This window comes from Melanerpes formicivorus, unplaced genomic scaffold (assembly GCF_026170545.1).
Source record: "Melanerpes formicivorus ecotype bairdi unplaced genomic scaffold, bMelFor1.0.p_v2 SCAF_123, whole genome shotgun sequence".
In the NCBI taxonomy this organism is placed as follows: Eukaryota; Metazoa; Chordata; class Aves; order Piciformes; family Picidae; genus Melanerpes; species Melanerpes formicivorus.
The window spans coordinates 1,207,363-1,233,813 of record NW_027142475.1 but is presented as its reverse complement, the minus strand read 5'-3'; the positions used below and the strand labels follow the sequence as shown (position 1 = coordinate 1,233,813).

The following is a 26,451-nucleotide window of genomic DNA, read 5'->3' as shown; positions in this document are numbered from 1 at the left end:
CAGCACTTGGGTGTGCAGCAGCTCCTTGTCCGTGAGAGCCAGCAAGGGTCCCTGCCTCTTGCTGGGGCACAGCCTGGGGGGCACAGTGACAGACACCCCCGCCAGCAAGAGGGACAAAGCCTCCCGAGGCTGCCTGAAAAAACAAACAGCAACCAAGCGGTTTGGTTTAATGCGAGCTCCTCCCCGCCTGTGCCGCGGCAGGGACCGCGCAGCGGCTCAGCCCCCCAGGAGCCTTCCTGCCGCCGCGGGGGCAGCACAGGACAAGAAGTTAATCCTTCTCCGGAAGGGAGCTGGAGCTGCTCAGCTTCCCCCGTGGTGTCAGTGGCCAACACCCCCCAGCTGCCCTCTGGCCCTTGGCTGGCCTCTGGTGCATCACATCCCAGCTCTCCGGGCAGGGTTCCCGAGGCACCGCTCGCCTTCCGCCGCTGGAGATCCACTCCCCAGCTGCTGCCAGGGCTGAGGGGGCCAAGTGCTGAGGGACGGGGAGGGAGCTCGGGGAGAGAGGAGGGACCTGTCCCAGCAGGCCTCAGAGCTCTGACTGGAAGGAGAGAGAGAAGAAGTGCCAAACTTCGAGAGGGCAAACACCGGCAGGGGGAGAACGCAGCCACGTCCTTCAGGAACCCGCCCGAGGGGGCTGCCTGCCTGCAGTGCCCACCCCCGCAGCCACCAGAGTGATTTGCCCTCTGTGTGGAGCTGCCAAGGGGTTGCCCCAGCCCTTCCCCACTGCCCCCCAAAACCTGTGTGGTGGAGCAGCCGGCACTGACCCTCCGGACGCTGTAGATCCAGTCGAGGTAGCCGCGGACGCTGGTGTAGACGCCAGGGTTGCTGGGGGTGCCGCAGCCCTGGCCCCAGCTGACGATGCCCACCACCTGCCAGTGCCCCCCCAGGTAGAGCAGGGGCCCTCCGCTGTCCCCCTGCCAAGGACAGAGCCTCTGAGGAGGGGCTGAGGAGCCCTCAGCTCAGTGCCCACTGCCACAGCTCACAGCCAGCCCCAGAGGCTCCTCTGTGGGATCACAGAAGTGGTTTGGGTTGGCAAAGCCCTCTGAGGGCAGCCAGGCAGCGACCCAGCACCACCCTGGCCACCAAACCATGGCCCCTGGTGCCATGGACACAGAGCTCTGGAACCCCTCCAGGGATGGGGACTCCACCACCTCCCTGGGCAGCCTCTGCCAGTCCCTGACCACTCTGGTAGCAAAGAAGCTTTTCCTCATCTCCAACCTGTCCCTCCCCTGGCACATTCCAGGCCATTTCCTCTCCTTCTGTCACCTGAGACTGGGGACAGGAAGAGCCCAACCCCCAGCTCCCTGCAGCCTCCTCCCAGGGAGCTGCAGAGAGCAATGAGGTCTCCCTCAGCCTCCTCTCCTCCCCACTAAACACCTCCAGCTCCCTCAGCTGCTCCTCCCCAGACTTGACAGTCACTGGTCGGTGGGCCCCAGCCCAGCCCTCACCTGGCAGGTGTCCACCCCTCCCTGGGGCAGGCCAGCACACAGCATCCTCTGGGTGACAGCCCCGTGGTAGGCAGCCAGGTTGCAGCTCTCCTTATCGATCAGCCTCACCTCTGCCTGCTGCAGGGTGTCTGACAGCTTGCCTGCGCAGACGTGGCTGCTCAGAGAGGCTCCCCAGCAGCCCTAGGCGAGCAGGGAGCCCATCCCCTCCCACCAGCAGCGCTGGGGGGGCTCTGCCCTGGCCTCACCCAGGCGTGGTGCCCACCCCCGTGCCCTCCCACTCACCGTGCTGCTGCATGTAGCCCCAGCCTATCACCCACAGGGGTGTGCCTGGCACCAGCTCCTCGTCGAAGTAGGGCAGGCAGATGGGCCTGCAGCTGTCTGCTCAGGAGAGGTGAGGTGCAGGAGGTGCCTGGGGGGGCTGGGGGGGCAGGTGCCCCTCGCTGGGGCCGTGTGCCAACTCCCCCCTGCCCCTTCAGGAAGGCAGCCCAGGCACAGCCACTTGGTGCCCACCGAGCGCTGCCGGCCGGGGCGCAGCTCCCCCAGCCCAGCTCTCAGCGCCGCCAGGAGGGGCTGCGGGGGGCAGGTCGGTGCCAGAGCTCACCTGAGAGCCGCAGGGGGGAGTGCAGCTTCACCAGGGCGATGTCATTGTCCCTGGGGGACGCAGGAGTCGCCTGGGCCAGGAAAACCTTCTCCACAGCCAGGGTGGCAGTGCCCGAGAGCAGGTTGGAGCCAGCCTTGACTCTCCAGCTCTGGATGATGGGGTTGTTCCTGTGCACAGACACCTCTGGCACTGCTGCCCTCCCTCACCCTCTGGGGCTGTGCCTGCAGCCTGCCCTGCTCAGGCTTTGAGGGCTCACAGCTTCACAGATGGCATCAGGCTGGAAGGGAGCCTCAAAGGGCATCTCGGCCACCCCCCACCCCCTGCAGGCAGCAGGGAGAGCTCCAGCCAGAGCAGGCTGCACAGGGACACAGCCAGGCTGAGCCTGAAGGGCTCCAGGGATGGAGCCTCAGCCACCTCCCTGGGCAGCCTGTGCCAGTGTCTCCCCAGCCTCCCTGTGCAGAGCTTCCTCCTGGTGCCCAACCTACCTCTGCCCTGCTCCAGTCTCAAAGCCTTGCTCCTGCTCCTGCCACCCCCAGCCCTGCTGAGCAGTCCCTCCCCAGCCTGCCTGCAGCTCCCTGCAGACCCTGAGCTGCAGCTCTGAGCTCTCCCTGCAGCCTTCTCCTCTCCAGGCTGTGCAGCCCCAACTCTCCCAGCCTGTCCCCATGGCAGAGCTTCTCCAGCCCTCTGATCATCTCTGTGGCCTCCTCTGGACCCACTCCAGCAGGTCCCTGTCCCTCTTGTGTTGGAGATGCCAGAGCTGGGCACAGCTCACTGGAGCAGAGCTGAGCACCTTAGCCCCAAAGGCCTGGGGGACCCTCAGCAGCCCTGGCACACAGGTGCCAGCTGAGCAGGCAGGTGGCACTCACTTGAAGCAGTGTGCTGCTGTCAGCACCCAGCTGGGGTCGATGATGCTGCCTGCACAGATGTGCTCCTTCCTGTACTGCAGGCTGACCTGCCAGGGCCAGGCCTCGATGGCAGCCGGGGTGCCCCCCAGCACGCGGGGGGTCCTCACGCTCTCCCCACAGCCTCCTGCCGGGCAGAGGCACAGCAGCACATCAGCAGCACATCAGCAGCACATCAGCAGCACATCAGCAGCACAGCTCCTGCCCTGTCCTCCGGCCTCGGGTGTGGGGGGCAGAGGCTCCCACGCCCCCCAGGTGCTTCATCCCCCTCCCGGTGACACTGCCCACACCCCCTCTTCGTGGCACCCTTGGCACCCCCTGGCACTTCTGTGGTGTGTGTGCCCAGGGGGGGTTGCAATTGGATGATCTTTAAGGTCCCTTCCAAGCTAAACCATTCTCAGGCTTGCTCAAAGTGGTTCACAGGTTCATGGAATGGGTTGGGTTGAAAGAGACCTTCAAGATCACCCAGTCCCAGCCCCCTGCCATGGGCAGGGACACCTCCCACCAGCCCAGGCTGCTCAAGGTCTCATCCAGCCTGGCCCTGAGCACCTCCAGGGAGGGCACATCCACAGCCTCCCTGGGCAGCCTGTGCCAGTGTCCCTTTGACTTCTGCAGCCCGCCAGGGCCACTAAGAGAGGCAATTCATCAGCTAAATAAGACCCACCCAGGCAGCTGCTTGGGACAACTGCCTTGGGTGCCTCCTTTCAGGGAGGTTTGTGCTGCCTTCATAAGCAGCAGGGGAAGCCAATTGCTCTGATGAGAACCAGGGTGGGGAGGAGCAGGGCTCGGGGCGGAGCGGAGCTCCTGGGGGCAGAGCTGAGCTCCTGGGGGCAGAGCGCAGCCCCGAGGGGCCGTGCCAGCAAGGAGGAGCTGCAGCAGCGTGAGACCCTCACAAGGTACAGAGGGCAGCGTGGTACTCACTGGAGCAGAAGAGGGAAACAGCCTTTCCAGAGAGGCATTTCCTGGAGGGGGGAGGGAGAGCTGTGGCCAGGTCTGGCAGGACTCAGGGCACGGGGAGGACCCTGCAGAGCCCCAGCACTCACCTGCCTGGCTCAGGCATCTGCAGGCTGCCGTTGGTCAGCACAAGCTCTCGGGGAGGCAGGGGCTGCCCTGTGCCCACCTCCTCCTCCCGGAAAGTTGGGGTGCTGAGGGACAGGAGGGCACAGTCAGCAGGGCCACCCTGGGGGGGCACAGTGCCAGGCGTGCTGCCAGCGGGGCACTGGGGGCTGAGGGAAGGGAGGCTACCCCCTGCTGTTCAGGGAGCTGCAGGCACCCGGGGGGGGCCTCAGGGGCGTCACTGCAGTGACCTCTTGTGACATTTGAGGCTGGGGCTTAGAGCCTTTGTCCTTGAGTTCTGGGGCTGGAAAGTGCCACCTTGGGCTCTGTTGGGGTTCCAATCAGGGCTCAGACACCAGAGCCCTCCTTCTCCCTGGCACCTGCCCTGGCCAAGCAGCAGGAGCAGGGCAGGGTGCCCCTGGGCTGGGGACAGAGTGAGAGACAATGGGCACAGGGCTGTGCTGACACGGGAGGCTGCCAGGGCATCTAGCACCGAGAGCAGCCAGCTCTGAGGGACACAGAGTGCTCTGTGTGGTGGGGCCGGACCAAAAGCATTAGTGCAGAGCTCTGAGTGCCTCATAAATAACCAGAGCCTGGCCTGGAGAGAGCTCTGATGGGAGAGGGGAGAGAGGGAGGGAGGGATGGAGAAGGTTGGAGGGGGATGGATGGATGGATGGATGGATAAGGTTGGAGGGGGATGGATGTAAAACAGGATGGAGAAGGTGGGAGGGGGAGGGAGGGATGGATGAGAAGGTGTTAGAGGTGTGGAGGAAGCAGCCTGGTACCTCCTGTAGCCCATCTGCTCACAGGCTGCTTTTGCCAGCCCCAGGTTGAAGTGGTCATAGCAGATGCAGGACCAGGCTCCAGTGTTCCTGTTGAGCACCTGCAGGATGGATCTGTCTTTGGAGACACGAGCTGGGGAGGGACACAAAGGCTTCAGCAGGCAGAGGCTTGCTGCAGCTCCCAGCCCCTGCACAGCTCCCAGCCCCTGCACAGCTCCAGCAGGGGGTCCTGGACTCACCCTCAGCTGGTGGCCCCTGAGGGACCCACTGGGGGCAGTTGGCCTCATCCTCGCCGTGCAGGCAGTCCAGCTGCCCATCACACACCTGCTGCAGCCTCACCAGCTTCAGGGGCTGCTTGCAGAAGAAGTAGTGGTAGTCCAGGTAGAGCTTGACTGGAGGGGGTCACAGAATGGGAGGGGTTGGAAGGGACCTCCAGGGATCATCCACTCCAAGCCCCCTGCCAGAGCAGCAGCACCCAGGGCAGGGCACACAGAACACAGCCAGCTGGGGCTGGAAAGCCTCCAGAGCAGGAGGCTGCACAACCTCTCTGGGCAGCCTGCTCCAGGCTCCAGCAGCCTCACACCAAGGAAGTTTCTCCTCATGTTGAGGTGGAACCTCCTGGGTTCCAGTTTGGGTCCTCTGCCCCTTGTCCTGTCACAGGGCACTGCAAGGAGCCTGGCCCCTGCTGCTTGCCCCCCACCCCTCAGGTGTTTATAAACATTGATCAGATCCCCTCTGGGGCTGCTCTTTGCCTGGCTCAGCAGCCCCAGGGCTCTCAGCCCTTCCTCCTCAGACATCTGTTTCAGCCCCTTCATCATCCTCCTGGCCTACATTGGATGCTCTCAGCTATTTCTCTGTCCCTCTTGAACTGGGGAGCTCAGAACTGGACACAATCCTGCAGCTGTGGTCTCGGCAGGGCAGAGCAGAGGGGGAGGAAAACCCCCCTTGTCCTGCTGGTCATGCTGGGAAAGGGGAGCTGGGTGCTGAGCTCAGCTGGGCAGGCTCAGGGCTGGCTTTGGGGGGCTCAGCAAGGCGGTGGCTGAGCCCTGGGGCCCAGGAGGTGTTCGCTGAGGCATGGAAGGAGGGGAGGAGCCGTACCCAGGAAGCCGATCATCAGCAGGCAGGTGAGGCTGAGCAGCAGCGCCAGGACGGGGATGCCGATGCGCTTGAAGGACTCCCGCGCCGGGGAGGCTTTGCGCCGAGTGCTGGGACCTGCAACACAGAGGAGCGTGGCCCCGCGTCGCCTGGCACAGCCTGGCAGCACCCCCGGCTCCCGCGGGCATTACCTCTGCCGTTCAGCCGCTCGGAGGCCAGGTCCTGCAAAGCAGAGGGGAGAGGCAGTTAGCCAGGAACGTGGCTGGCAGGTGGGAAAGGTCTGTGGCAGCCTGGCCCAGCTGGTGATTCCTGGTGCCAACTGCCGTGCCCATCACACTGCTGACATGATCACCCTGGGCAGGGCAGCGCAGCCCAGAGGGGCAGGGATGGAGGCTGCCCTCTCCTTGGCTTGCTTGAAGCCCACCAGGAACTCGGCTGCCCCAACCCACAGCTGGGATTGCTTGAGCGCTGCTGGGCATGGAGGGGGCAGCAGGGACTGGCACGTCCTGGCGTGACAGCGCAGGGCTCTGCTGCCACCTGGGGTCCCTGGCTGGGTCGCTCCCGTGGGCACCAGCAGCGTTGCTCCAGTAACTGCGTTGGTGCTGTCTTGCTGCGGGCTCTGGCGCCGCAGAGGCTGGGGAAGCGCAGGCATCGCGAACGTGGCACTTCCCTTTGTGCCAAGAAGCCCTGAGCCCGAATCCAGGTGCCCTCAAGGCTGCGCCGCCTAGGTCAGGCTCAGCCTGGGGTCAGGGACCGAGCGGCGGAGCCTGAGCGCTCCCGAGGAGGCTGCTGCGGCAGGAGCCCAGCCCGTGGGGACAGGGCAGGCAGGGCTGCGCTGCGCTGCTGCTAGGACACGCAGCAAACACAGCCCTGCGGGCAGGCGGGGCCGGACCAGGCAGTGGTCTCTCCTCGTCTCCTCTGAACCGCTCTGCTGTCACCGCCTCCCTCCGGGAGATGCCCACCGGCAGCGGGAAAGGTCCCGGGAGCTGCTCCAGCCGCTGCTGAGGGCGCTGCCCCTGCTCGTGGTGGAAGGGTTGGTGCTGGGCAGGGACCAGAGCCCCCCCTGGGGCTGGGGGGTGTTTGGATTGTCCATTCCTGCTGCCCTGCTGTTCAGCTGTGCTTGGACCACGCTGTCGAGCTCTCTCCTGGTAGTTTGCAGCTTGAAAGTCTTCTCCTGCCTTGCTGGGGTGGTGGGAGGCAGCACACTTCTCCCTCGAGTGTCCTTCCAGACCTGAGCAAGCTCTTTCCTCTGCTGTTGCTCCTGGACTCCAGCAGGAGAGGTAAGAGGAGATGATTTTTTTTTGCAGGGCTTCTACCCAGCAGGAGCAGAGGTAAGGAAGATTTAAACCACTGCAAGGAGCTCAGGGATGCAGGTGCACAGCTCAGAAGGGTTCAGGGTTGAGAGGCCTTTGCTCCTGTGGCTGTGGAGCTCCAGGCTTTGCTCTGGGCTGGAGAGGTTGGTTTGGTGTCTCACACGAGAGCAGAGGCTCCTTGGGGCTCAGCCCCTCGCAGAACAGCAGCAGGGTGAGGCCAGGAGGCTGTGGGGAGGCTGAGCTCCAGCTTCAGGTTGGGTAGGAGGGAGTGGTAGAGCCCTCCCTCTCCAGGTCCCTGTGGTTGGGCAAGTCCAGCCAGGCACAAGGGCTCTGGCAGCAGGGGTTTGCCAAATGATTGTTTGTGGTCTCACACCAGGAGCTGCCAGCTCAGCTTCCACTGCCCCCTCACAGCCTCCTGTGTGGCTTCAGCACTGGCTGCTCCTCAGCCTGGGAACAAGGAGGGGCAGTGCTGGCAGTGCTGTGGGCATGTGGCTGTGCCCAGCAAGCAGCCCTCTGGCTCCTCTGAGGAAGTGCTTGGGGCCTTTTGTCACACAGCTGGGCTGAGCTGGCATCAGTGCCAAGCATGGGCAAGTTGTGGCTGGTGCCCAGCTCCTCCATGGGCTCTGCACAGCCCCTTGGCTCTTCCTGGCTCCTGTAAGGACACTCCAGTGCTACCAGGGCATCCCAGCTTCAGCTCAGCTCCTGGCAGCATGGAGCCCAGCTCCTGGTGCCAGGGAGTCTGGGACCTGCTGGGAGCAGGAGGGAAGGATGGGAAGGGGAAGGTGGCTGCTGGATCTCCCATCTGGTGCATGCAGGAGCCCTGGGAGCTTTGTCACACCAGGCCTGCTGCTCCCAAACACCACCCACGTCCTCCAGCACACAGCCAGCTGAGGGCACCTGGGGCTGGTCCTTCCTCATGCTGACCTCTTGTGTCACCGCAGAGCTGGACTGGGCATGACCTGGATAACAGGATCCTAACGGTCCCTGCAGAGCCCATCCCCAGAGGGTGCTTGGCTCTGGGGCTCTCTCCCTGGCTGCAGGGCAGCAGGAGCTGTCCCAGCGTGCAGGAGGGTGAGGTCCCCACCGCGCCGGGGACGACGTCCCCAGGGATGGCTGGGGAAGGGTTTTGAAGTGCCCAGCAAGATGTGCCATGTGTGGCTGCCCTCTACCAGGGAAGCCTCTTCCTGCTAGGGAGGGACTGCATGCCAGGCTGGGGTTTGGTGGCCAGGGCCTTGCTTGCAGAAGGCGCTGTGGGAAGCCAAGCGTGTCCCTTGTGCTGAGCAGAGGGACTGGCAGTGCCCTGCTGAGGGCAGGGGTGCCAGGCTTTTGCCCAGGCGTTGCCAGGGAACCAGCCCCCTCTTGGGGTGGATAAGACACTCCAGAAGGGCATCTGGTCCTCAAGAGCACTCCTGTGAGGTGCTGCTGCCTTACTTCTCTGCTTTTAGTGCACAGAGATGTGGGAGCAAGAGCTGATGGGCACAGCCAGTGCCACCTCCAGCAGTCATGGGAGGGGTGGAGATGGGTACAGCTGTTCCCTGCCTGGGTGCTGAGGGGGTCAGGGAGCAGCAGCTCTTCTGAGCCTGGGCTGTCTCGTGGCTCCTGCCCTGCTCCCGGCAGAGCTGGGCTGTGAGAGACCCCAGCCCTGGGGTCCTGGCTGCCCCCTCCTGGGGCGAAGGGCTGGCACGCAGGGATGGGGCAGAGCTGTCGGTAACTCACCATGTTCATCCAGCCCTGGCGCGGTCTTCTGGCCTGCAGAAACCCAGCAAATATCCTCCCGCGGGTGCCCTGATGCCCGGGGAGCCCCGGGGCCGGCCCTGGCGCTGCCACCCCTGCGGCTGCTCCGCCGCCGGCCGCGCTGCGCCGAGTGTGGGGCAGGAGCGGCCGAGAACGCCTTAAAACCCACCCCGGGAGTTGTGAAACAGGAGTTACGATTCCCTCTGTAACCCAACACCGGTCTGTCAGCAGCACCAGCCCCTGCAGCAGCCTCCCCAGCATCTGCCCCTGCAGCGTGACTCACCCGCGGCGCCGCTGGCACCCCGGGAGCTTATCAGGAGCGCCCTGACTGACAGAGCAGGATTCCTCCCGCTGCTCTCCCGGTGGCAAGAGGAACCCACGGCCAGGGCTCTTCCGCCTGGCACCCAGGGTGTTTTCAAACAGAGGGTTTGGTAGGTGGAGGAGGAAAGCAGGAGAGTTTGCACAGGAGGTTGCAGGGCCGGGAGGTGCTCCGGGGTCACTCGGGATGGGTGGCCCTGCCCTGCCCAGCCCCGCGGGGAGGGTCGTGGCTGGCAGGAGCTGCTGATAGGGCCAGCATGGAGTGAAGGGGGAAGTGGGCAGGGGTCCCACTCTGCCAAGTGGCTGCTGCCCTGGCCAGGCTGTGGGCAGTCGTTGCTCCACAGAGGGAGCAAGGTGCCCACCCCCTGCCCAGTGGCTGTGACAGTGGGGGGGGGTGTCCTGGCATGCTGGGCAGAGGCTTGAGCATGGCCTCCCAGACCTTCCCCTCTGACAAGCCTCTCTCTTTCTCCCCAGTGCTGTGACAACACTGCCTGCCTGTTCCTACACCACTGGGCCCTGGGGATGCTCAGGGCTCTGTGCCCAGCCTGGCTCTGCAGGGGGGTGACCACGGTGTGAGCTCAGGCATGGCTGTGCCACTCTCACAACCCCCTGACCCCTTGCAGAGCAGCTGCCTTGGCCTGGATGAGCTCAGTGAAGCTGCACCAGGTGGGGCTGGCAGGGGTGGAGGGGCAGAGGGGCTCTTGCAGGCTCCACACCCTGCCCTGGCAAGGTGCTGTGCCCATGGGCAGGAGCTGAAGCTGCCCGTGGAGCTGTGCACCTCTCTGATGCAAAGCTCTCCCAGAATCACCCTGGGAGGAGGAGCAGCAGCTGGCTGTGGCTGCAGGGTGGGCACCCAGCTCGGGTGTGCTGCAGCCCTGGCCCCAGCCTGGCACAGGCAGGCAGGCCCAGGGAGCAGGCTGGGGTCATGGAGGCTGCTGGCTGCAGCCAGCCCTGCTGGTGGCTGTCTGGAAGGGCTGGAAGTGGTGGGTGTGCAGGGTTTGCTGAGCTGCTAATTACCCTCTGCTCTAATCAAGCTTTCCCAACGGTCTGCAGAGCTGCTGCTGCTGCCAGGGCTGTGAGCTGTGCCAGCAGGGAGGCCGCAGAGCATCCCAGACCGGCAGCTCCTTGGCCAGGGAGCCCAAGGTGACACAACCCTGAGCAGGCATCCTGGCATCTACCTGCCTGTGGCTCTGCAGGTAAGGGACACCCTCCCCACCCCCCCAGTGAGGGCCCAGGCACCTCAGGAGGTGTGGGAACCTTGGCAGATTGCAGTCTCAGCTCCTGCCCACGTGGCCCCTGTGGTGCCCCTTGACCATGGGATGGGGGGTGGGCAGTGGCAGCTGGCAGATCCAGCTGCACTCTGTGCAGGAGGCTGCCCAGAGCCTCTGTGGGAGTCTGCAGCTCACAAGCTGGGCTAAGGGGCAAGGGGCATGGCACAGGGGGCACTGGCACGGGGCAGCACAGGCTGTGTGGGCACTCAATGTGGTGTGAGATGCAGCGTGGTGCAGTGAGCTCTTGCCCAGCCTGGGCATGCCTGGCCCTGCTGCCATGGCAGGGAGAGCAGCCTGGGAGCACCGTGGGGGCAGGAGGTGGCACTGCCAGGAGCAGCTCTTCCCCTTTGAGGCTGAGGAAGGCTTTGAGGAAGCAGCTGAGGTTTGCAGGGGTTGTGTCACAGCCTCCTGTGCCTTCGGGGCTCTGCTTCCTGGAGTGCGGCTGGGAGCCTGCCCTGCCCCCCTGCCCTGCCCCCCTGCCCTGCCCCCTGCCCTGCCCCCCTGCCCTGGCATGACGCAGGCTTCCGGGCACCACGGCTGCGTCTGGGGTCAGGCAGGGGCCAGGCAGGGCTGGCCCAGGGCTCTGGACAGCCTCCCAGAGCCCTGTGGGCATCCACCCTGTCCCCTGCCCTGCCCAGTGAGGGCCAGTCCCAGCCTGCCCGAGCCAGGCGCTGCCAGGGCCTCAGGATCTACGACGAGCATCATCCCCTCTGCACCGCAGCCAAGAGCCCAGCAGGTGCCAGGCATTGCCCCTGGGAGCTGGCACAGAGGTGCTCCCAGGGATGCCTGCTGAGGGGCTTGGCTCCTGCCTTGGCTGCCCTGTGCCAGGGGCACTGGGGCACGGCGTGATCTCAGGCTGTGCCAGGCAAACCAGGCAGTGGGTGGGGGAGGAGTTTCCCCCCTGGCTGCCCAGCTCCCAGGCTGTTAATGTTTGGTTATTTCCTCTCTCTTACCTTCTACCTGCAGCCACAGGAGATGCTTTGCCCTCTTCCTGCCAGCAGGGGGTGAGTGCCAGCTGAGCCTGGGCATCAGGAGAGGATGGAAGGCAGCCGTAAGTGCTTCTGCCTGGGGGCAGTGGGTGAGGAACGGCCTCTTCACGCTGGGCTCCTGCCCTCCTCCTCCTCCTCCTGGCTGCACAAGGCCATAACTGCCGCGGGCATCCCTGACCCCCCAGGCCTGTGCTCTCAGTGCCACCCTGTCCCTCTCCTGGCTGCTGCTCTGTGCCAGGAGGTGGCAGTCAGAGGACACAGCTACCTTGCCGGGGTGTCTCTGCCCCTGGGGCTCCCAGTTCAGCCTCTGGCAGCCCTACCAGCACCAGGAGGGCAAAACTTCCCACGTGGTCAGGCATGGTGCCCACCCTGTGCTGGTGAGGAGGCTGGGCTGGACTGGGAGCTGCCACCCCGGGCTGGGGCACGGCAGATGTGCTCCCCATTGCACGAGGACTGATGTCTGCTGCAGCTCCTCTGCTTTCTCCCCTGGAACCAGTTGAACCAGTGGGTGAGGACCAGTGCCCAGCCTTGCTGTGGCACTGCTGGTAAGGCAGCTGTGTCACCCAGAGAGGAGGGGACGGGCAGGACGTGCCAGGCTCCAGCACACACCCGGCACTGCTGCAGCCCCCACCCAGCCTGAGCTGGGAGCAGCTCCTGTGGCACTGCTCTGGGCACAGACCTCCAGGCAGGTGAGTTGGTGGTGGCTGCTTGCTCCCCTCAGGGAGCAGAGCTGGGCAGGTTCCGTGGCACAGCTGGTGGCCTGGTAACCCCTGCGTGGAGATGCGGCTTGGCAGCTGCTGGGGCTCTGCCCTGGAGGCATCTGGCTGGCCGGGAGGGCATCTGCTCCCGAGGGTGTCAGGGCAGGGAGTGCCACCCATGGCCGGCACGGGGCAGGGAGCCATCACCCTCCCACCCGCGGCAGGCGCCGGGGCCAGGGCAGTTTCGGCAGGAGGCTGATTCAGGGAGCCGCTTGCGCCACGCTCCTGCGCCGCGCTCCGGCCCTGACTCACCCCCGCGGCAGCCTCCCTGACCTCCCCCTCCCGGGCTGCCAGCAGAGGCAGGCAGCATCGGCTGCCCCAGCCCTGGCACAGCGGGCAGGCTGGTCCCGCCGGGCTGGCAGCGCTGCCCGGCGGCTCGGGGTGCCCAGCAGGGGGAGGCAGAGCTGCGGGGAGGGCCCCGGCCGCCGGTGTAAACAGTGTGACCAGAGGGGAAGTGTCCTCACCCCGCAGGCAGCTGCCTAAACTTAGCTGCTCTTAGCTCAACCTCTTCCGCTCTCACCTCGCTCCTGACGCTGCAGGGCGCAGCACCCGGGCTCCGTGCCCAGCACATGCCCCCTGCGCCTGACTGCACCCCCAGCCCTCCGCAGGGGGGCACTGCGGGGCTGACCATGTGCCAGGGTGGTGGCAGACCCTGCTGTCCCCTCCTGGCACAGCTCTGGCTGCTGTGCCCACCGCCACGCTGCCTGGTTGTGGTTAGTGGGCTGCACTGGCACTGATGAGTGGGCAGCTCACTGGTTAGGGAGGCCCTGTGGGGATACTGGGGTGCAGGTGGGTGTGCCAGGGGCTGTGCCCTCTGTGAGGTGGGCCCATGCCAGTGCCCACTGTGGCAGCAGAGGAGAGTCTGAGATGGTGTTGGCTGAGGGGCCTGGGGGAGGAGGAGCTGGCAGCAGCTGGCGAGGGGTGGTTGGGAGCACTGGGTCAAGGAGTGGACTTGATGATCTTAAACCAACTGACCCTCTCCTGCAGCTGCCGTGGTGCCCAGCCTGTGCCATGGTCTGTGGGGGGTGTGCTCTGTGCAGCACATAGCCTGGCATCAGCAGAGTCGAGGCTGTTGTGCCAGGGCACCTTGCTGTCCCCTTGGCAATGCCAGGAGCGCCGGCTGGCACTGGACTTGCCCAGCCCCTGCAGCGTGGGCAGGAGGGATGGAAGGGGTGCAGAGGGCCTGCGTGGCCCGGTCGTTGCCCCATGCCAGCTGCTTGCCCTGCCAGCTGCATCCTCTAGAGGGAACTGCCAGCCCAGGAATGGGGCTGCCTGGGCACGGCCGTGTGAGCGCTGGGACAGCCTCAGCCTGGGCTCCTGGCTACTCCTCTCTGCTCAGAGTGTGCAAGGACCAGGGGCAGGGCGAGTGGCACCACCAGGGTGCCCAGCTCCCCCCCCCAGCACAAGGTGATGGGCACCAGGCGTGCCTGGGTGAGCTCCCAGCGAGGCCAGGAGTGGGAGCAGATGAGAATCCTGCTCTGGGCTGCTGTTTGCAGCCATTCCTCTCCTCTTTAGGTTGAGGGGCAGTGGGTTGCCCTCAGTCCTCCCTGGGTGCCCTTCCCAGGTCACCATCCCTGCTGCCAGCTCCCCTGGGGACAGCAGAGGTGGTGGCACAAGCTTCCAGCCCAGCCAAAGCTTCCAGCACAGCAACAATCTCTTTGCCTCAGTGCTCAGCAGCCTGGCGGAGCACAGCCAGAGGGTGCAGGGCTGTGTCCCAGCCCCACGGCTGCTCCCTGCCCCCCAAGGGATGGTCAGGACGCCCTGCTGCCTGCGGTGGTGGCCTGCAGAGCCTCTTCTCCTTCTGCTTTCCAGGGCAGGAGTCCTTCGGCGCTCTCGGGACGGCCCTGGGCGTGGGGCTGGGCTTGCTGCTGCTGCTGCTGCTGGGCTACAGCTTCCTGCGCTGGTACCAGCGGGGGCAGTGCTGCCGGGGTGAGCGGGGGCAGGGCTGGGGGGCAGGCAGCCCTGGGCAGGGGGTGCTCAGAGACAAGGGCTGCAGGGCCTGGGGTGTGGGGAGCACGCCTGGTGCCTGCTGCTCCCTGAGGGATGGGGACCCCCCCCAGTGGGGTGGCTCTGGGGCAGCTGGAGGTGAGCAGAGGACAAGGAGAAGGATGCAGGAGGATGCCCTGCTGTGGCTGCCTGCCCATGCCCACAACCCTGCCCAGCCCCTGGCAAAGGAAAGGTGAGCCCCTGGCACCCCACAGCCCTGAGCTCTCTCTTTCCCACCTCCCCAGGGCCTGACTTTGTCTTCAGCCTCTACCACACGCGGTGAGTGGGGACCCGGGGTGGGCTGCGAGCTCCCTTCGCACGGTGCCAAAGTGCTGCAAACCCTTACCGGTGCCAGGGCTGGCAGCTGGCTGATGGCTCTGCCATCCCTGCAGCGGGCTGGGGTCGGTGGCAGTGGAGCTGGTGCCTCCGTTCAGCATCAGCGGAGCCCTGAGCAGCGCCGAGAGCGGCTACAAGCCCTTCCCCGGCCGGGGGCGCTGAGGGAGGAGCCAGCCTGGCCTGGAGGTAGGACAGCACCCAGCTCCTCCCTGCCCACTGCGGGGTGGGCAGGTCCCTGGCACCCCTGGTGCAGCCCACGGTGGGAGCCTCTGTGGGGAGCTGTGTTCCACAGCTTCGTGCTTCCTCCTCCTCCTCCTCGCAGCTTTCCCTGGGGAAGCCCCGAGGGTTTTCCTTCAGAAGTCCTCCCCGTGGCTGTGGGGTCCTGAGGGCTTCCCCTGGGCTCTGGTTTGGTTTTACAGATTCACAGAATGCAGCAGGCTGGGAGGCAGCCTCCGAGGGCATCCTGCAGGCAGCAGGGAGAGCTCCAGCCAGAGCAGGCTGCACAGGGACACAGCCAGGCTGAGCCTGAATGGCTCCAGGGATGGAGCCTCAGCCACCTCCCTGGGCAGCCTGTGCCAGTGTCTCCCCAGCCTCCCTGTGCAGAGCTTCCTCCTGGTGTCCAGCCTAGCTCTGCCCTGCTCCAGCTCCCCCCATGCAGGCTTTGGGTTGCATTTCCTTCTCCATGCCCTGCTGCCCTTGGCCTGGTGCTGGACAAGTGGCTGGTGGCAAAGGTGGCTCAGAGCTGGAGTGAGCTCCTGCAGCCCTTCCCCATGCTGCTCACAGCCACCCTGGAGACAGAAAGAGCAACCAAAACCAGCCCAGGGGAACTCCTCTGCTCTTGCTTCTGTAACAAGCAGCCCCTGGCAATGTTGGATTTCTACTGAAACTCACTCTGTGGTTTCTGGTTTTTAAAGAGCTTCTCCACCTGCTCCCTGCAGCTGCATTCCTCTTGCTGGCCCTCCCTGGTGCCAGCTGCCACCCCTGTGCTGGTGCCCTGGCACAGCCTCCCCTTCATTGAGCTGGGGCAAGAGGGAGCTGCCCTACCCCAAGCTTCCTCAGCATGCAGCCTGGAGAGAGAATTCACCTTCCCCACAGCTTGGAGACACTGCTGGGGACCAGCTGGCTGCATGCCCAGGAGACCTTGGGCCAGGCTCTCGGGGCACAGGGCAGGGGGAGTGTGGACAAGGAGCCCCAGGACTGCAGGGCTGGGTCTGTGCACCAGGGGAGAAGGCTGTAAGGAAGTGAGAGTGCTGCAGACTTCCCTCCTCAGCCAGTGTGGGAATTTGTGCTCTGCACTCACAGTGCAAGGAAACATCTCAGAAAACCCCTCTGGACTTTCTGGTGGCTTCCTCCTGCCCAGCAACCTTCACTCTTGGCAGAGCAAGTGGCCCTGGAGGTGCCTGGAGCACAAAATCAGCCCTGGGAAGCTGCTTTGGGCCTGGGAGAGCAGACAGGGAGGGGTGAGGCAGTGGGGTTTGGGGACTGCTTCGTTGCAAACTCAGAAGGAGAAGGGAGAGAAGTCAGGAGTCCACCCCCATGGTGTGCAGGGACCCCACAGAACCATGGAATGGGTTGGGTTGGAAGGAACCTTCAAAGCCATCCAGTCCCAAGCCCCTGCCATGGGCAGGGACACCTCCCAGCAGCCCAGGCTGCTCAGGGCCTCATCCAGCCTGGTCCTGAACACCTCCAGGGAGGGGGCAGTGAAGGTGGGAGCAGAGAGCCCCAAGCTACAGCCCAGCTTGCCAGGGAGCTGGTGGCCAGGCCCTAGCCCCTTCCCTTCTGCTTCCCCAGCGCTGCTCCTCACAGGCTCTGTGCCCGGCTGGGGGCTCTGTGCCCTGCTGGGGGCTCTGGGCCCTGCTGGGGGAAAGGTGCAGCACTTGCAGAGGGTCCACCCTGGGGCAGGGGGAAGCTGTTTGCAGGGGTGCAGCCCCTCGCTGGGACAGCCAAGGTGTGGTGATCCCTGCCGGAGGAGGAGCAGGAGGAGGCTGCTCGCAGGAGGGACTCGGAGCCGGAGGTGTTCCCCGCGCTGGGCTGTGGCTGAAGCCAGGAAATGAGAGCCCCTGGGCTTGCCGGACCGGCGCGGAGCCGACCTGCCTGTGCGGGCTGTGCCTTGCTGACAAACTCCTCTGCCTTCGCTCGAAAGGAGGAGAGCCTGGAGGAGGAAGAGGGAAATGTGACCTCCCAGCCGCCCCTTCACCCTTTGGTGGTGAGCAGCAGCCGGCAGCACTCAGCACTGCGCAGGATCCGGCCACAGAGCTTGACGTCAGGGGGTTGAAAGGAGGAGGGTTAAAAATCCCCTCCCGCTGTGCGATGACTCTGCTGCTCCCTTGATGACTCTGCTGCTCAGAGGAAGCTGAGGGGGGAAGGGAAAATCCCCAAGCCCTAAAATACTCCGGGACGGAAGAGAGGCTGGAAAGGAGGGGCAGAAGGATGCTGACAGCTGGCAGTGGGCACCCAGAAAGGCAGCAAAGCACCAGGAGCCCTCCTCCTCCTCCCTGCTCTGATTCCTGTCCTCAGCTCAAGACTAGCACTCCCCGAGCTGGTTTTCCCCCCCACCAGCAGCTCCCTGGGACTGCCCAGCGGCGAAGCTTCTTGGGAAGCAACTGAGTGCTGGGGAAAGCCTCTGGTGAGCTGGCAGCAGGCAGAGGCAGCTCATGGTAAGCCCTTCCCCCCTCATCTTCCTTCCATTCTGACACAAACTGTTGCTGCTCCTCCTCGTGTGGGACCTGCTCTGCCCTGGGGGTGCTCCTTGTCCTGGCCTGCTGGGTGGTCCCATTGGGATGCTGCACACCCAGAGCCCCCCCTGAGCTTCCCAGCTGCTTCCCCACAGCACAGCATCCCCCTGGGACAGCTGCCCTGGCCCTCAGCTGAGAGTGAAACTCCTGGGGTGGGGAAGGTTTGTTCTCCTTTTGTTGTGCTGGGGAAATGTCCTTCCCCCTGTGAGGCAGAGCCCTCTGCTGCGGGGGACAGCCCCTGCCTGAGGAGGGAAAGCACAGCTTGACCTTAGCAGGGGATGTCCAAATGAGTGGAGCAAAGGCAGAAGGGCCACATCCTGTCTGTATTTACACATTCAATAGAATAAATAATGTCTGGCTGCAAGAGCTTAGAACCTGGACCACGGGGTGGGCAAGGCTGCCCTGATTCACCCAGCAGCTGCTGCGCTTGTCCTGCGCCCCAGCAGAGGCAGCCGGCGCCCTGAGGCCTCTGCCAGCAGGGCTGGAGGCTGGAGGGTCTCTCCCTAGGCTCAGGAAGGGTCTTTGCTCCCTGCCAGTGAAGCCAGCCAGGGTGTGAGCCCCAGGCCCTCAGCAGCAGGAGGGCTGACGTCAGGCAGCTGCTGGCTTTCGGTGTCTGTGTTGTGACAGCCTCGGGTGGCGTCACAGCACCGATGCCAGCTGGAGCCACTCACCCTTCCCCCACGGGGCAGGGAAGCTCAGGGCTGTCCCCAGCCCCAGGGGTGGCCTGCCCTGAGCCCAGGGCTTGCATGCCCTGCACTGGGCTGCTGGGAGGGCAGACAGAGCAGGGGCAGCCCCTGGAAACATCTCTGTTTCCTTGGGCTTGGTTGTCAGATGTGATGGGGACCCAAAGATCCTTGGGGTGGGGGTCAGATAAAGTGGGGACCAGCCCCTCCAGCACAGCCTGGCCCCTTGTCTCGTTAGCTTTACCCCCCCAGGCTGGCTGGAGGCTGGAGGGAAGGTGCAGGGTGTGCTGGGGGCTGGCCATGGTTTTCCTGGGGACAAAGCAGCCCCAGAAGGAGCTAAGCTGGCGCTCCCTGGGCACCACTCAGCTCGAGGCAGTGCCATCCAGGGGCTGGCAGCAGCTAAGCAGAGTAGCTGCTCCCCATGGGCAGTGTCTAGATGAGGTAGTTGGGTTGGCATGCAGGGCTGGTGGGCAGCAGCTCCCTGGCACAGGGCTGGTGGGCAGCAGCTCCCTGGCACAGGGCTGGCTCACAGGCGGCTGTCCTTGCTGCCCCCGCTCAGCAGGCTCAGGGGGCTCATCTGCACCCCCAGCCACTTGCTGGTGCTGAGGCTGGAGATGAGGGGCAGTGTCCCCAGGAGGTCAGTGTTGAAGGTGCTCAGGTCAAAAGGAGACTTCAGGAGCTCGGGGCCAGCTTTGGAGGCCAAAGGAGCCCCTGGAGCCTCGTAGCTCAGCAGTCTGGGGGCTTGGGGCCCCACTTGGCTGGACAAATCCCAGGCAGTGGGCCCCCAGGGGGCCCTCCAGGGAGCAAGGTCCTGTAGGTGGCTGTGGGGGTGCTCAGGAGAGGTCTGTTTCAAATAGCCCTTGACCACAGCCAGCTCGGAGCTCTCCAGGTCCAGCGCGGTGTCACTGCTGCCCTGCGGGGGTCCTGCCCCGCCCGCGGAGGGCAGCCCCTCGGCCGGCTCCTGCCTTGGCTCCACCCTGCCCTTGGACTGCTGCAGGTAGCCACGGAACTCCACGTCCTGCCCACAGTCCTGGCTGGCAGCAGGGCAGAGGCTGAGCTCCTGGCCGTGGGGCAGCCTGGCCTCTGTGGGGCTCCCCTGCCCGCTGCCCCAGCAGGGTGTGGGGCCGGGGGTCCCCAAACCCACGCCGCTGTCGTCGCTGGGGGGCTCCTGCTGCTTGTAGCCCTGGGGCTCGGGGCTGGAGGAGCAGCTGAGCTGGGAGGAAGAGGAGGAGGTGTGCAGGCAAATGCCACTGTCAGTGCTGGTGCAGCTGCTGTCTCTGCTCCCCATGGCCCCCAGTCCCAGCAAGCACATCTGGTCCTCAGGCCATGCTGGGAGCCTCCAGCCCTCCTCCAGGGGCAGCTGGGCCGTGCCGGTGCTGCTGGTGGGGCCACAGTCCTGCTGGGGCTCCTTCTGGCACAGGAAGAGCTGCTGGATGGGGTCTGGGCTGCCCAAGGACGAGGATGACTCCTCCATCCAGAGAGAGCTCTGCTTCATGAAGGACTTCTGGGGAGAGAGACAAGGGAGGGTGAGCTGTGCTTCATCCCTGCTCATCACCTGCTGCTGCCCGAGCCTGCAGCCTCCTGCCCAGCTGCTTACCAGGACAGATGGTGGCCTCACAGGTTTCTTGAGGTAGGTGCACAGCAGCAGAACCCCCAGGAGAGCCAGGAGCAAGAAGGTGATGAAGAAGGAGCTGCCGACGATCAGGACAAGCTCTGAGCTCCCTGCAAGAGAGGAGGTGCCTGGCTGAGGAGGGAGAGGCAGAGCGCTGGGTGCCCTGGGCAGGGGCACAGAGAGGAGTCCCCAGGGCTCCAGGGGGCTGAGGGGGGGTCCCAGGCCACAGCAGGGACACTGCCACTTACTGTCCCTGGGGTGGGTGGTGATGCACTGCTCCTGGGTGCGGGCAGCCTTGGTGTTCCTGCTGGCCACCTCGGGCTCCACGCTGATGCAGTACTGAGTGTCCCACCACAGGCTGCTGATGTTGAACTCTGGGCTGGTCTCCAGCACATTGTACTGCAAAGAGCAGAGACTGGGCTGGTACCTGAGAGCCCCCCCAGCCCCTCTGGGAGTGCTGGGCCCTGTGCTTTCCTCCCTCCTCCTCCACTGGGGGAAGTCTCTTACTGCTGACAGCAGCTAGACCCCAAACCCCCCAGCAAAAGCTGGGAACCTACTGCAATGGAACCAGAGAGTTGTTTGGGTTGGAGAAGGCCTCCAAGATCCCCCAGTCCAACCTTCAACCCAGCACCACCATGGCCCCAGCTGCCATGGCCACAGGTTCCTTGAACCCCTCCAGGGATGGCGACTCCACCCCCTCCCTGGGCAGCCTGTGCCAGTCCCTGACCACTCTGGCAGCAAAGATTTTTCCCTCCTCTCCAACCCAAGCCTCCCCTGGCACAATTTCAGGCCCTTTCCTCTCATCCTACCACCTGACAACTAGGGAGGAGAGACCAACCCCCAGCTCACTCCAGGGAGTCGTAGAGAGCAACGAGGTCTCCCCCAAGCCCCCCGAGCCCCCTCCCTGCCAGGCTGTGGCTGTGGGGAAGCTCAAAGGGAAGCTCTACAGGAGGCTGTGCTTTTAAAGATGTGCTTTCCAGCCTGAGCAGCCCTGGGAGTGCCAGCTGGGGCCAGCAAGGGCCCAGGAGCTCCTCTCACCGTCCAGTTGTCCTGCGTCCTCCTGACGTGCACCCAGTACCTCCTCGCGTGCTGCTGGATCTCCTCGTACCTGATGCTGAGGTTGCCCACCCGGAGCAGCAGCTGCAGCTGCATGTGGATGGTGTTGCCCCTCACAGAGAGGCTCTGGCCCCCCAGGCACAGTTTGGCTGCAAGCAAAAGGGTTGGAGGAGCACATCAGAGGCTTCTCCTCCTGCTGCACCTCCCGGAGCCTTGGCGGCGGTGGACGGAGCTGTGACCGCTCCTCATGGGGCTGCCACCTGTGCCAGGTTCGTCCCAGCCCACAGAGAGAGACATCCCCACTCTCCTCTGTCCCAGAGCTCTTCCCAACAGCTTGGCACCCTGACCTCTGCCACCCCCCCTCAGCTGTGGGGTGGAAGCAGATGCTTGACCCTACCTTCCCGTGGGGAGAAAGAGTTGGTCCTGTGCCACGGGGACGTGAGGTTGCCAGCCACAGCCCTGACCCGTGCGTAGTAGCGGTGGTCAGGATCCAGGGTGTAGAAGGTGAGGTCACAGGAGTGCCCTGAGATGTTCATGCAGGTTGGGATGGGTGCCCAGGAGACGTTGGTGCCATAGCTGTGGGGAGAAGCTGGCATGAGAGCAGCGCAGGCAGGTGCCAGGGGCTCAGTGGTCACCACTGTTGGTGCCAGTCCCCGGGCAGGGCTGGAGCCCTCTTGCTGTACTCACACTTTGTGCTCCACCTGGTACTGGACGTGCCCAGGGGCGTTGTGCCCAGCCCCCCAGCGCAGCAGGTGATGCCCAATCTCTGCCTCGAAGCGCACGTCCGTGGGTTGTGCCAGCCCCTCACCTGTGGGACCGAGGGGAGGGCTGAGTGAGGGCTGCCTGGCACGGGGCTGGGCACAGCTCTTCCCAACAGCCTCCTCCATGACTCTCCTGGAGCTTCACCCCCAGCTCAGCCCAGCCCAGAGGCTCTCGGTGCTTTGCTGGCCCCGGAGCGGCTCCTGCGGCAGCCGCAGCCCTGCCTGGCCGCGCCGCTGGTGTTTGGAGTCAGCTTTCCTGCTCCGCCGTCCGGAGGCAGCAGCCCTCCGCACACCTCCTGCCTGTCGCCTGGCAGCAGAGCATCACTCGGTAACTTCTGCCACCCCTTCGGCTCTGGTTCCCCCAGCAGGCCCCAAAGCTCCCCGCTGCCCAGGCAGGATGGCCGGCAGCAAAGGGCTGTGCCAGCAACGGCTGTGCCAACAGCTGGGGCAGTTCACCCCGGTACGAGACACCGTGGTCGACGCTGGTGGGGCTCAGCAAGGCTCATGCCCCAGGGCTGATGGTCTCTGGGCTCCCAAGCAGCAAAGAAAGGTAGGTGCCGAGCAGGGAGCCCTGGCTGTGTCCCGTTCCAAGCACGGCCAGCGAAGGTGCCCAAGCTGGGTGCCCCCAGCCCGGTGCCAGCACCTCGGGTGGGGTTGAGGGCAGCAGAGCAGCCTGCCCGGAGCTGTGGGGTCCCACACGGCCAGCGGGGAGTTAGGGAGCAGCAGGGTATGGGCAAAGGAGACTCACCGTGGGCCGGCCGGGCGAGGAGCAGTGCCATGCAGAGCGCCAGGGCTGCGGTGGAGGGGGCCATGCCCGCTCAGCATCCTCCGCGGGCACCGAGCAGAGCGCCGTCTGCGCGGCGGCAGGGCGCCCAGCCCTCCTTTTTCCCCCGGGGGCTGGCCCCGGGTGACGTCTCGGAGGCGTTGGCGCAGCGGGAGGAAAGCTGCGTAGCCACTTCCACTTTTCTCTGCTGCCCACCCACGCAGCCTCTGCTGCCCTCCCGCCCCTGCGGAGCGCATCCTGCCCGCAGCCCTGGAGGAAGCGCTCCGGGGACTTCTCTGAGCAACGCTCGCTGCCGAGGAAGGGAAAACGGGAGTGAATGATGTGTGCTGTGCCTCACGGTCAGCTGGGGGGTGAAAAGCCCGGCCCGGAGCAGGGGAGATCCTTAGCACCCAGGGTGATGTGGCACAAGGGATCTGTGCTGCCTGCCAGCGTCCCCCTGAGCCAATTCTGCCAGCAGCTGAAGCCAGCCAGGTCCTGGCCAGCCCTGGAGACCCAGGAGGGGTTTCCCATTCTCCCTTCCTAAGGGCTCTGCCTGGACTGCTTCAGCTTTTCCCCATTTCTGGGGCCAAGTGACAACCTCTGAGCTGTTTGGTGTCCTCCACACTCAGGCTCTGGCCCCGTGGCCCTGTCCTGCCTGCCTGGTGGTGCTGGCCGCGGGTGCAAGGACCTGAGCTGCCCCCAGGCAGGCTGCCAGCCCTCAGCGTTGCCTGCTGGCAGGCTGCAGTGCAACAGAGCTGGCTGGAGGGCTTTCCTGGGGGCTGTGCAAAGCCAGGGCCCTGGGATGGAGAGCAACTTGTGCCAGGGAAAAGAATTTCCCCCTGGGGCAGCAGTGGGAAGGACTCAGACCAAAAGAGCAAGAGAAAGCAATCTGGGTGGTGCTGGGGGTGCCTGGAGGCAGAGAGGATCCCAGTGGTGGTGCTGGGGGTGCCTGGAGGCAGAGAGGATCCCAGTGGTGGTGCTGAGGGGTGCCTGGAGGCAGAGAGGATCCCAGTGGTGGTGCTGGGGGGTGCCTGGAGGCAGGAAGAGGATCCCAGTGGGGGTGCTGGGGGTGCCTGGAGGCAGGGAGAGGCTCTCCCCCTGCTGAGGGATGGGCAGGGGAGCACAGCTCCAGCGGCTCCCTGCCTTCCCCCCACCTCAGGCATTACTCTTCCCTCTGCAGGGGACCACCTGATGTCCTGGCAGTCTGCTGCAAGCTGGTGAGTCAGCCCTGGCAGCCAGTGAATCTGGGAGCCCCACAGCTTGCCCCACACAAAGCCACAGCTCCTGCTCTGTGTAAAGGTTTGAAAGCCGAAAGCAACAGGAGCGAAAAAAACCAAACAAAGGAGGAAGCAGCTTTGTGGAAAGGACCTCCTGGGGCTGGCCCTGCAGAGGAGGTGGCTCAGAGGCTTGGGAGAAACAGCTGCAGTTTAGGGGAACATGAAACAGGCTGAGGAGAAACGTGCTGCTGGATGCTCAGCCCAGGAGTGCTGCACTGGCTCCCTGCTGCTGCTTGTGCTGGCATCCAAGCTGCTGCTGCCCCGGGGTGGGCACTGCCAGGTGCCAGGGGAAGAGCTGGGGGTGTTGGCACAGTGTGGCATTGCCCCCCACATCTGCTGCCCAGGGTCCCTGTCTTGTCTGTGCTTTCTCCTCCCTGAAGCACCTCCTGGCATCTCCTCCTCTTTCAGGACCCACCTGGCTGTGCTCCTGCTTGACCTGCCCTGGGTGTCCCTGCTCTGGCAGGGGGCTTGGCCTGGATGACCTTCAGAGGTCCCTTCCAGCCCTTCTACGAGCCCTGGCCTGCAGGATTGGTGTCTCCTGCTGCCTTTGCTCTGCTGCAAAGGGTTCCAGGAGGGCCCCACAGGGTCAGGAGGGCAGAGCCAGACCTGTCCTTGCAGCCTGAAGCAGGTGGGTGCAGCAGCTCCTGCCCAGCACACAGCCCTGGCACCAGCGGGGGCCTGGTGCTCCCCACAGCCCTGCTTTGCATCAGGTGTTGCTGAGCACCTGAAACCAAAACCCCACAGGAAGGAGCAGCACCGAGGGAGAGGTTTTGAGTTCACCCCCCGAGCACTGCCAGCTTCCCTTTGCATCTTCACAGCCACTGAGTAATCTCTGAGGAGCAGCAGCTGTGTTTTGAATAACCTGGAAACCACCTGAGGCAGAGCCAGGCAGCAGACCTTGGCCCAGAGCTTCTGCAGCTCCCCTGGGGTGAGGCTGGAGTGGGGCTGGGACCCCAGTGGCTCCCCCCAGGGATGTGACTGACCCTGAAATGCCTCCTTGCAGGCCACTGTTGGGCAGTGTGACAGCACCACAGAGCAGCCCATCCCACAGGACCCCTGGCACAGCTGCTGCAGCTCTTCCCTGCCCTCCACCACTGGGCACCTTGCCCAGGGTGGCAGGGAGGGTTGCCCAGCCCCAGAGGGGCAGGTGTGGGCAGTGATGCTGGCTGGCTCTGCTGCAGGGTAAAGCATCCTGCCTGGCAAAGCAGGGCTGTGCCCTCTTCCCTCCCCAGTTCCCTCATGCCTGGAGGGAGTGGAGGAGCTCCTGGGCTCTCCTGGCCTGGCTCTCTTGGCTTGCTGGGTGGGAGGCAGCAGCAGTGCCCAGAGGAGCAGTTACCAGCAAGAAGCTGTGAGGATTTCACCCAGGAGGAGTTGCACACACATGACATTTAACAGCAGGCTTCTGAGGTCAAGGCCAGGCACGGAGCTCTCTGTATCTTGCTTTCTGTGGGTGGCTTTGGAGAAACACCAGCAAGGAAACATTCCTGGAGCTGCCACCTGAAGCTGCTTCCTGAGAAGGCCTCTTCAGAAGAGGATGAGGGAGGCACAGGGGCAAGGCTGGCTCAGGGCTGTCTGGGGACACAGCCTGGAGAGAGGTAGGTGAAGGGCTTGGCAATGACCTGGCCAGAAGGAATCAGCAGCAAGCACCAAGATCAGTATGGATCAGGTGATATTTTGAGGTCCCTTCCAATCCTTCACACTCTGATTCTGTGCCCTGAGCATCACTCATCCCCTCCAGGCAACCCTCTCTGCCTGCCCAGGTTTGGCCCCAGGCTGTGAGCAGGAGAAGGGCAGGAACTGACTCCTCTGGGAAGGGATGGGATGGGGAGCCCCAGGACAGAGTGGAGAGGACAGCAGGATCCACCCTGGGCTTTTCAGCCTTCAAAGCAAGAGAGCTTGGGAGATTATTTCCTTCAAGCTTGGCTGGCCCTGGTTGTCTCCTGCCCTCGTGGTGAGCAGCTGTGGGTGGGGAGCTGGATGAATAAGGGACTGAATGCCATGAATAACACCAGGAGATATGTGCCTGGAAAGCAGTGCTGGGAGGGGGCTCACAGGGGGCTCCACACCACCAGACAGAGCCTCCTGGGCCATCAGAGAGGTTCAGGAGGAGGCCACTTCTTGCCATGACCTCTCAGCCCTGAGGCTGTTCATCCACCCTGGCCAAAGCTGGGAGCAGCCTGGGGTCCAGCAAGCACAGAATCAGAACGGCTCAGGTTGGAAGGGACCTTCAAGATCATCCAGTCCCAACCCCCTGCCAGGGGCAGGGACACCTCCCACCAGCCCAGGCTGCTCAAGGCCTCATCCAGCCTGGCCCTGAACACCTCCAGGGGGGAGGCAGCCACAGCCTCCCGGGGCAGCAGTGAACAAACCCTTGAAACTGTTCAGGGAGCACAGAGTGAGGCTGAGCCTTCCCCTTTTGATGTGGATATTTTATTGCCCATTTCTCCCAACTGTGAGTTCTGGGTCATGCAAAGCATTCCCCAGCTCTTGCCCACAGGGGATGTGGGAGGCTGCTGCTTTCTCCTTGCACAACTCAAGAGCATCCTCCCGTTAGCAAGGAGGGAGAAAGCCTCTGGAGCTGCACCCTGGGGGGTTCTCAGTCACCTGGGGCACAGAGAGGGTTTTGCTGGGCATGGACTTCCCTTCTTCTCCACCTTCAGCTGGCACTGACAGCTTAGGCTAACACTGGGCTGGAAGGCAGCCTCAAAGGGCATCCTGTCCAACCCCCTGCCCACAGCAGGGAGAGCTCCAGCCAGAGCAGGCTGCACAGGGACACAGCCAGGCTGAGCCTGAATGGCTCCAAGGATGGAGCCTCAGCCACCTCCCTGGGCAGCCTGTGCCAGAGTCTCCCCAGCCTCCCTGTGCAGAGCTTCCTCCTGCTGCCCAACCTAACTCTGCCCTGCTCCAGCCTCAAACCCTTGCTCCTGCTCCTGCCACCCCCAGCCCTGCTGAGCAGTCCCTCCCCAGCCTGCCTG

The 26,451-nt window shown here is 64.5% G+C and overlaps 2 protein-coding genes and 1 long non-coding RNA gene across 6 annotated transcripts; 1 reads left to right on the top strand and 2 right to left on the bottom strand.

Annotated features, from left to right (window-relative positions):
* Positions 1-408: 408 nt before the first annotated feature.
* Positions 409-9,247, bottom strand: TMPRSS4 (transmembrane serine protease 4). 2 transcript variants are annotated; one of them, XM_068167756.1, is made up of 14 exons: positions 9,215-9,247; positions 8,914-8,946; positions 6,076-6,106; positions 5,888-6,001; positions 5,029-5,181; positions 4,793-4,922; positions 3,995-4,096; positions 3,873-3,913; positions 2,916-3,078; positions 2,050-2,216; positions 1,731-1,826; positions 1,449-1,588; positions 765-914; positions 409-538 (listed from the first exon to the last, which is right to left on the bottom strand). In XM_068167756.1, the coding sequence occupies exons 2-14, from the start codon at positions 8,920-8,922 to the stop codon at positions 527-529; spliced, it is 1,308 nt and encodes a 435-aa protein (XP_068023857.1). In that variant the 5' UTR covers positions 8,923-8,946; positions 9,215-9,247; the 3' UTR covers positions 409-526. The 2 variants fall into 2 exon arrangements, with proteins under 2 accessions (XP_068023857.1, XP_068023858.1); XM_068167757.1 differs by lacking the exon at positions 9,215-9,247 and having other exon boundaries at positions 8,914-9,162.
* Positions 9,248-10,370: 1,123 nt separating this feature from the next.
* Positions 10,371-17,647, top strand: LOC137456437 (uncharacterized). 2 transcript variants are annotated; one of them, XR_010991033.1, is made up of 5 exons: positions 10,371-10,445; positions 11,487-11,571; positions 14,080-14,196; positions 14,499-14,775; positions 16,733-17,647. It is a non-coding gene; the product is annotated as an uncharacterized lncRNA (long non-coding RNA). The 2 variants fall into 2 exon arrangements; XR_010991032.1 differs by lacking the exon at positions 16,733-17,647 and having other exon boundaries at positions 14,499-15,257.
* Positions 17,648-17,724: 77 nt separating this feature from the next.
* Positions 17,725-22,262, bottom strand: IL10RA (interleukin 10 receptor subunit alpha). 2 transcript variants are annotated; one of them, XM_068167875.1, is made up of 7 exons: positions 22,185-22,262; positions 21,363-21,483; positions 21,073-21,251; positions 20,658-20,824; positions 19,868-20,018; positions 19,605-19,729; positions 17,725-19,511 (listed from the first exon to the last, which is right to left on the bottom strand). In XM_068167875.1, the coding sequence occupies exons 1-7, from the start codon at positions 22,246-22,248 to the stop codon at positions 18,534-18,536; spliced, it is 1,785 nt and encodes a 594-aa protein (XP_068023976.1). In that variant the 5' UTR covers positions 22,249-22,262; the 3' UTR covers positions 17,725-18,533. The 2 variants fall into 2 exon arrangements, with proteins under 2 accessions (XP_068023976.1, XP_068023975.1); XM_068167874.1 differs by lacking the exon at positions 22,185-22,262 and having other exon boundaries at positions 21,363-21,629.
* Between the last annotated feature and the right edge of the window lie 4,189 nt (positions 22,263-26,451).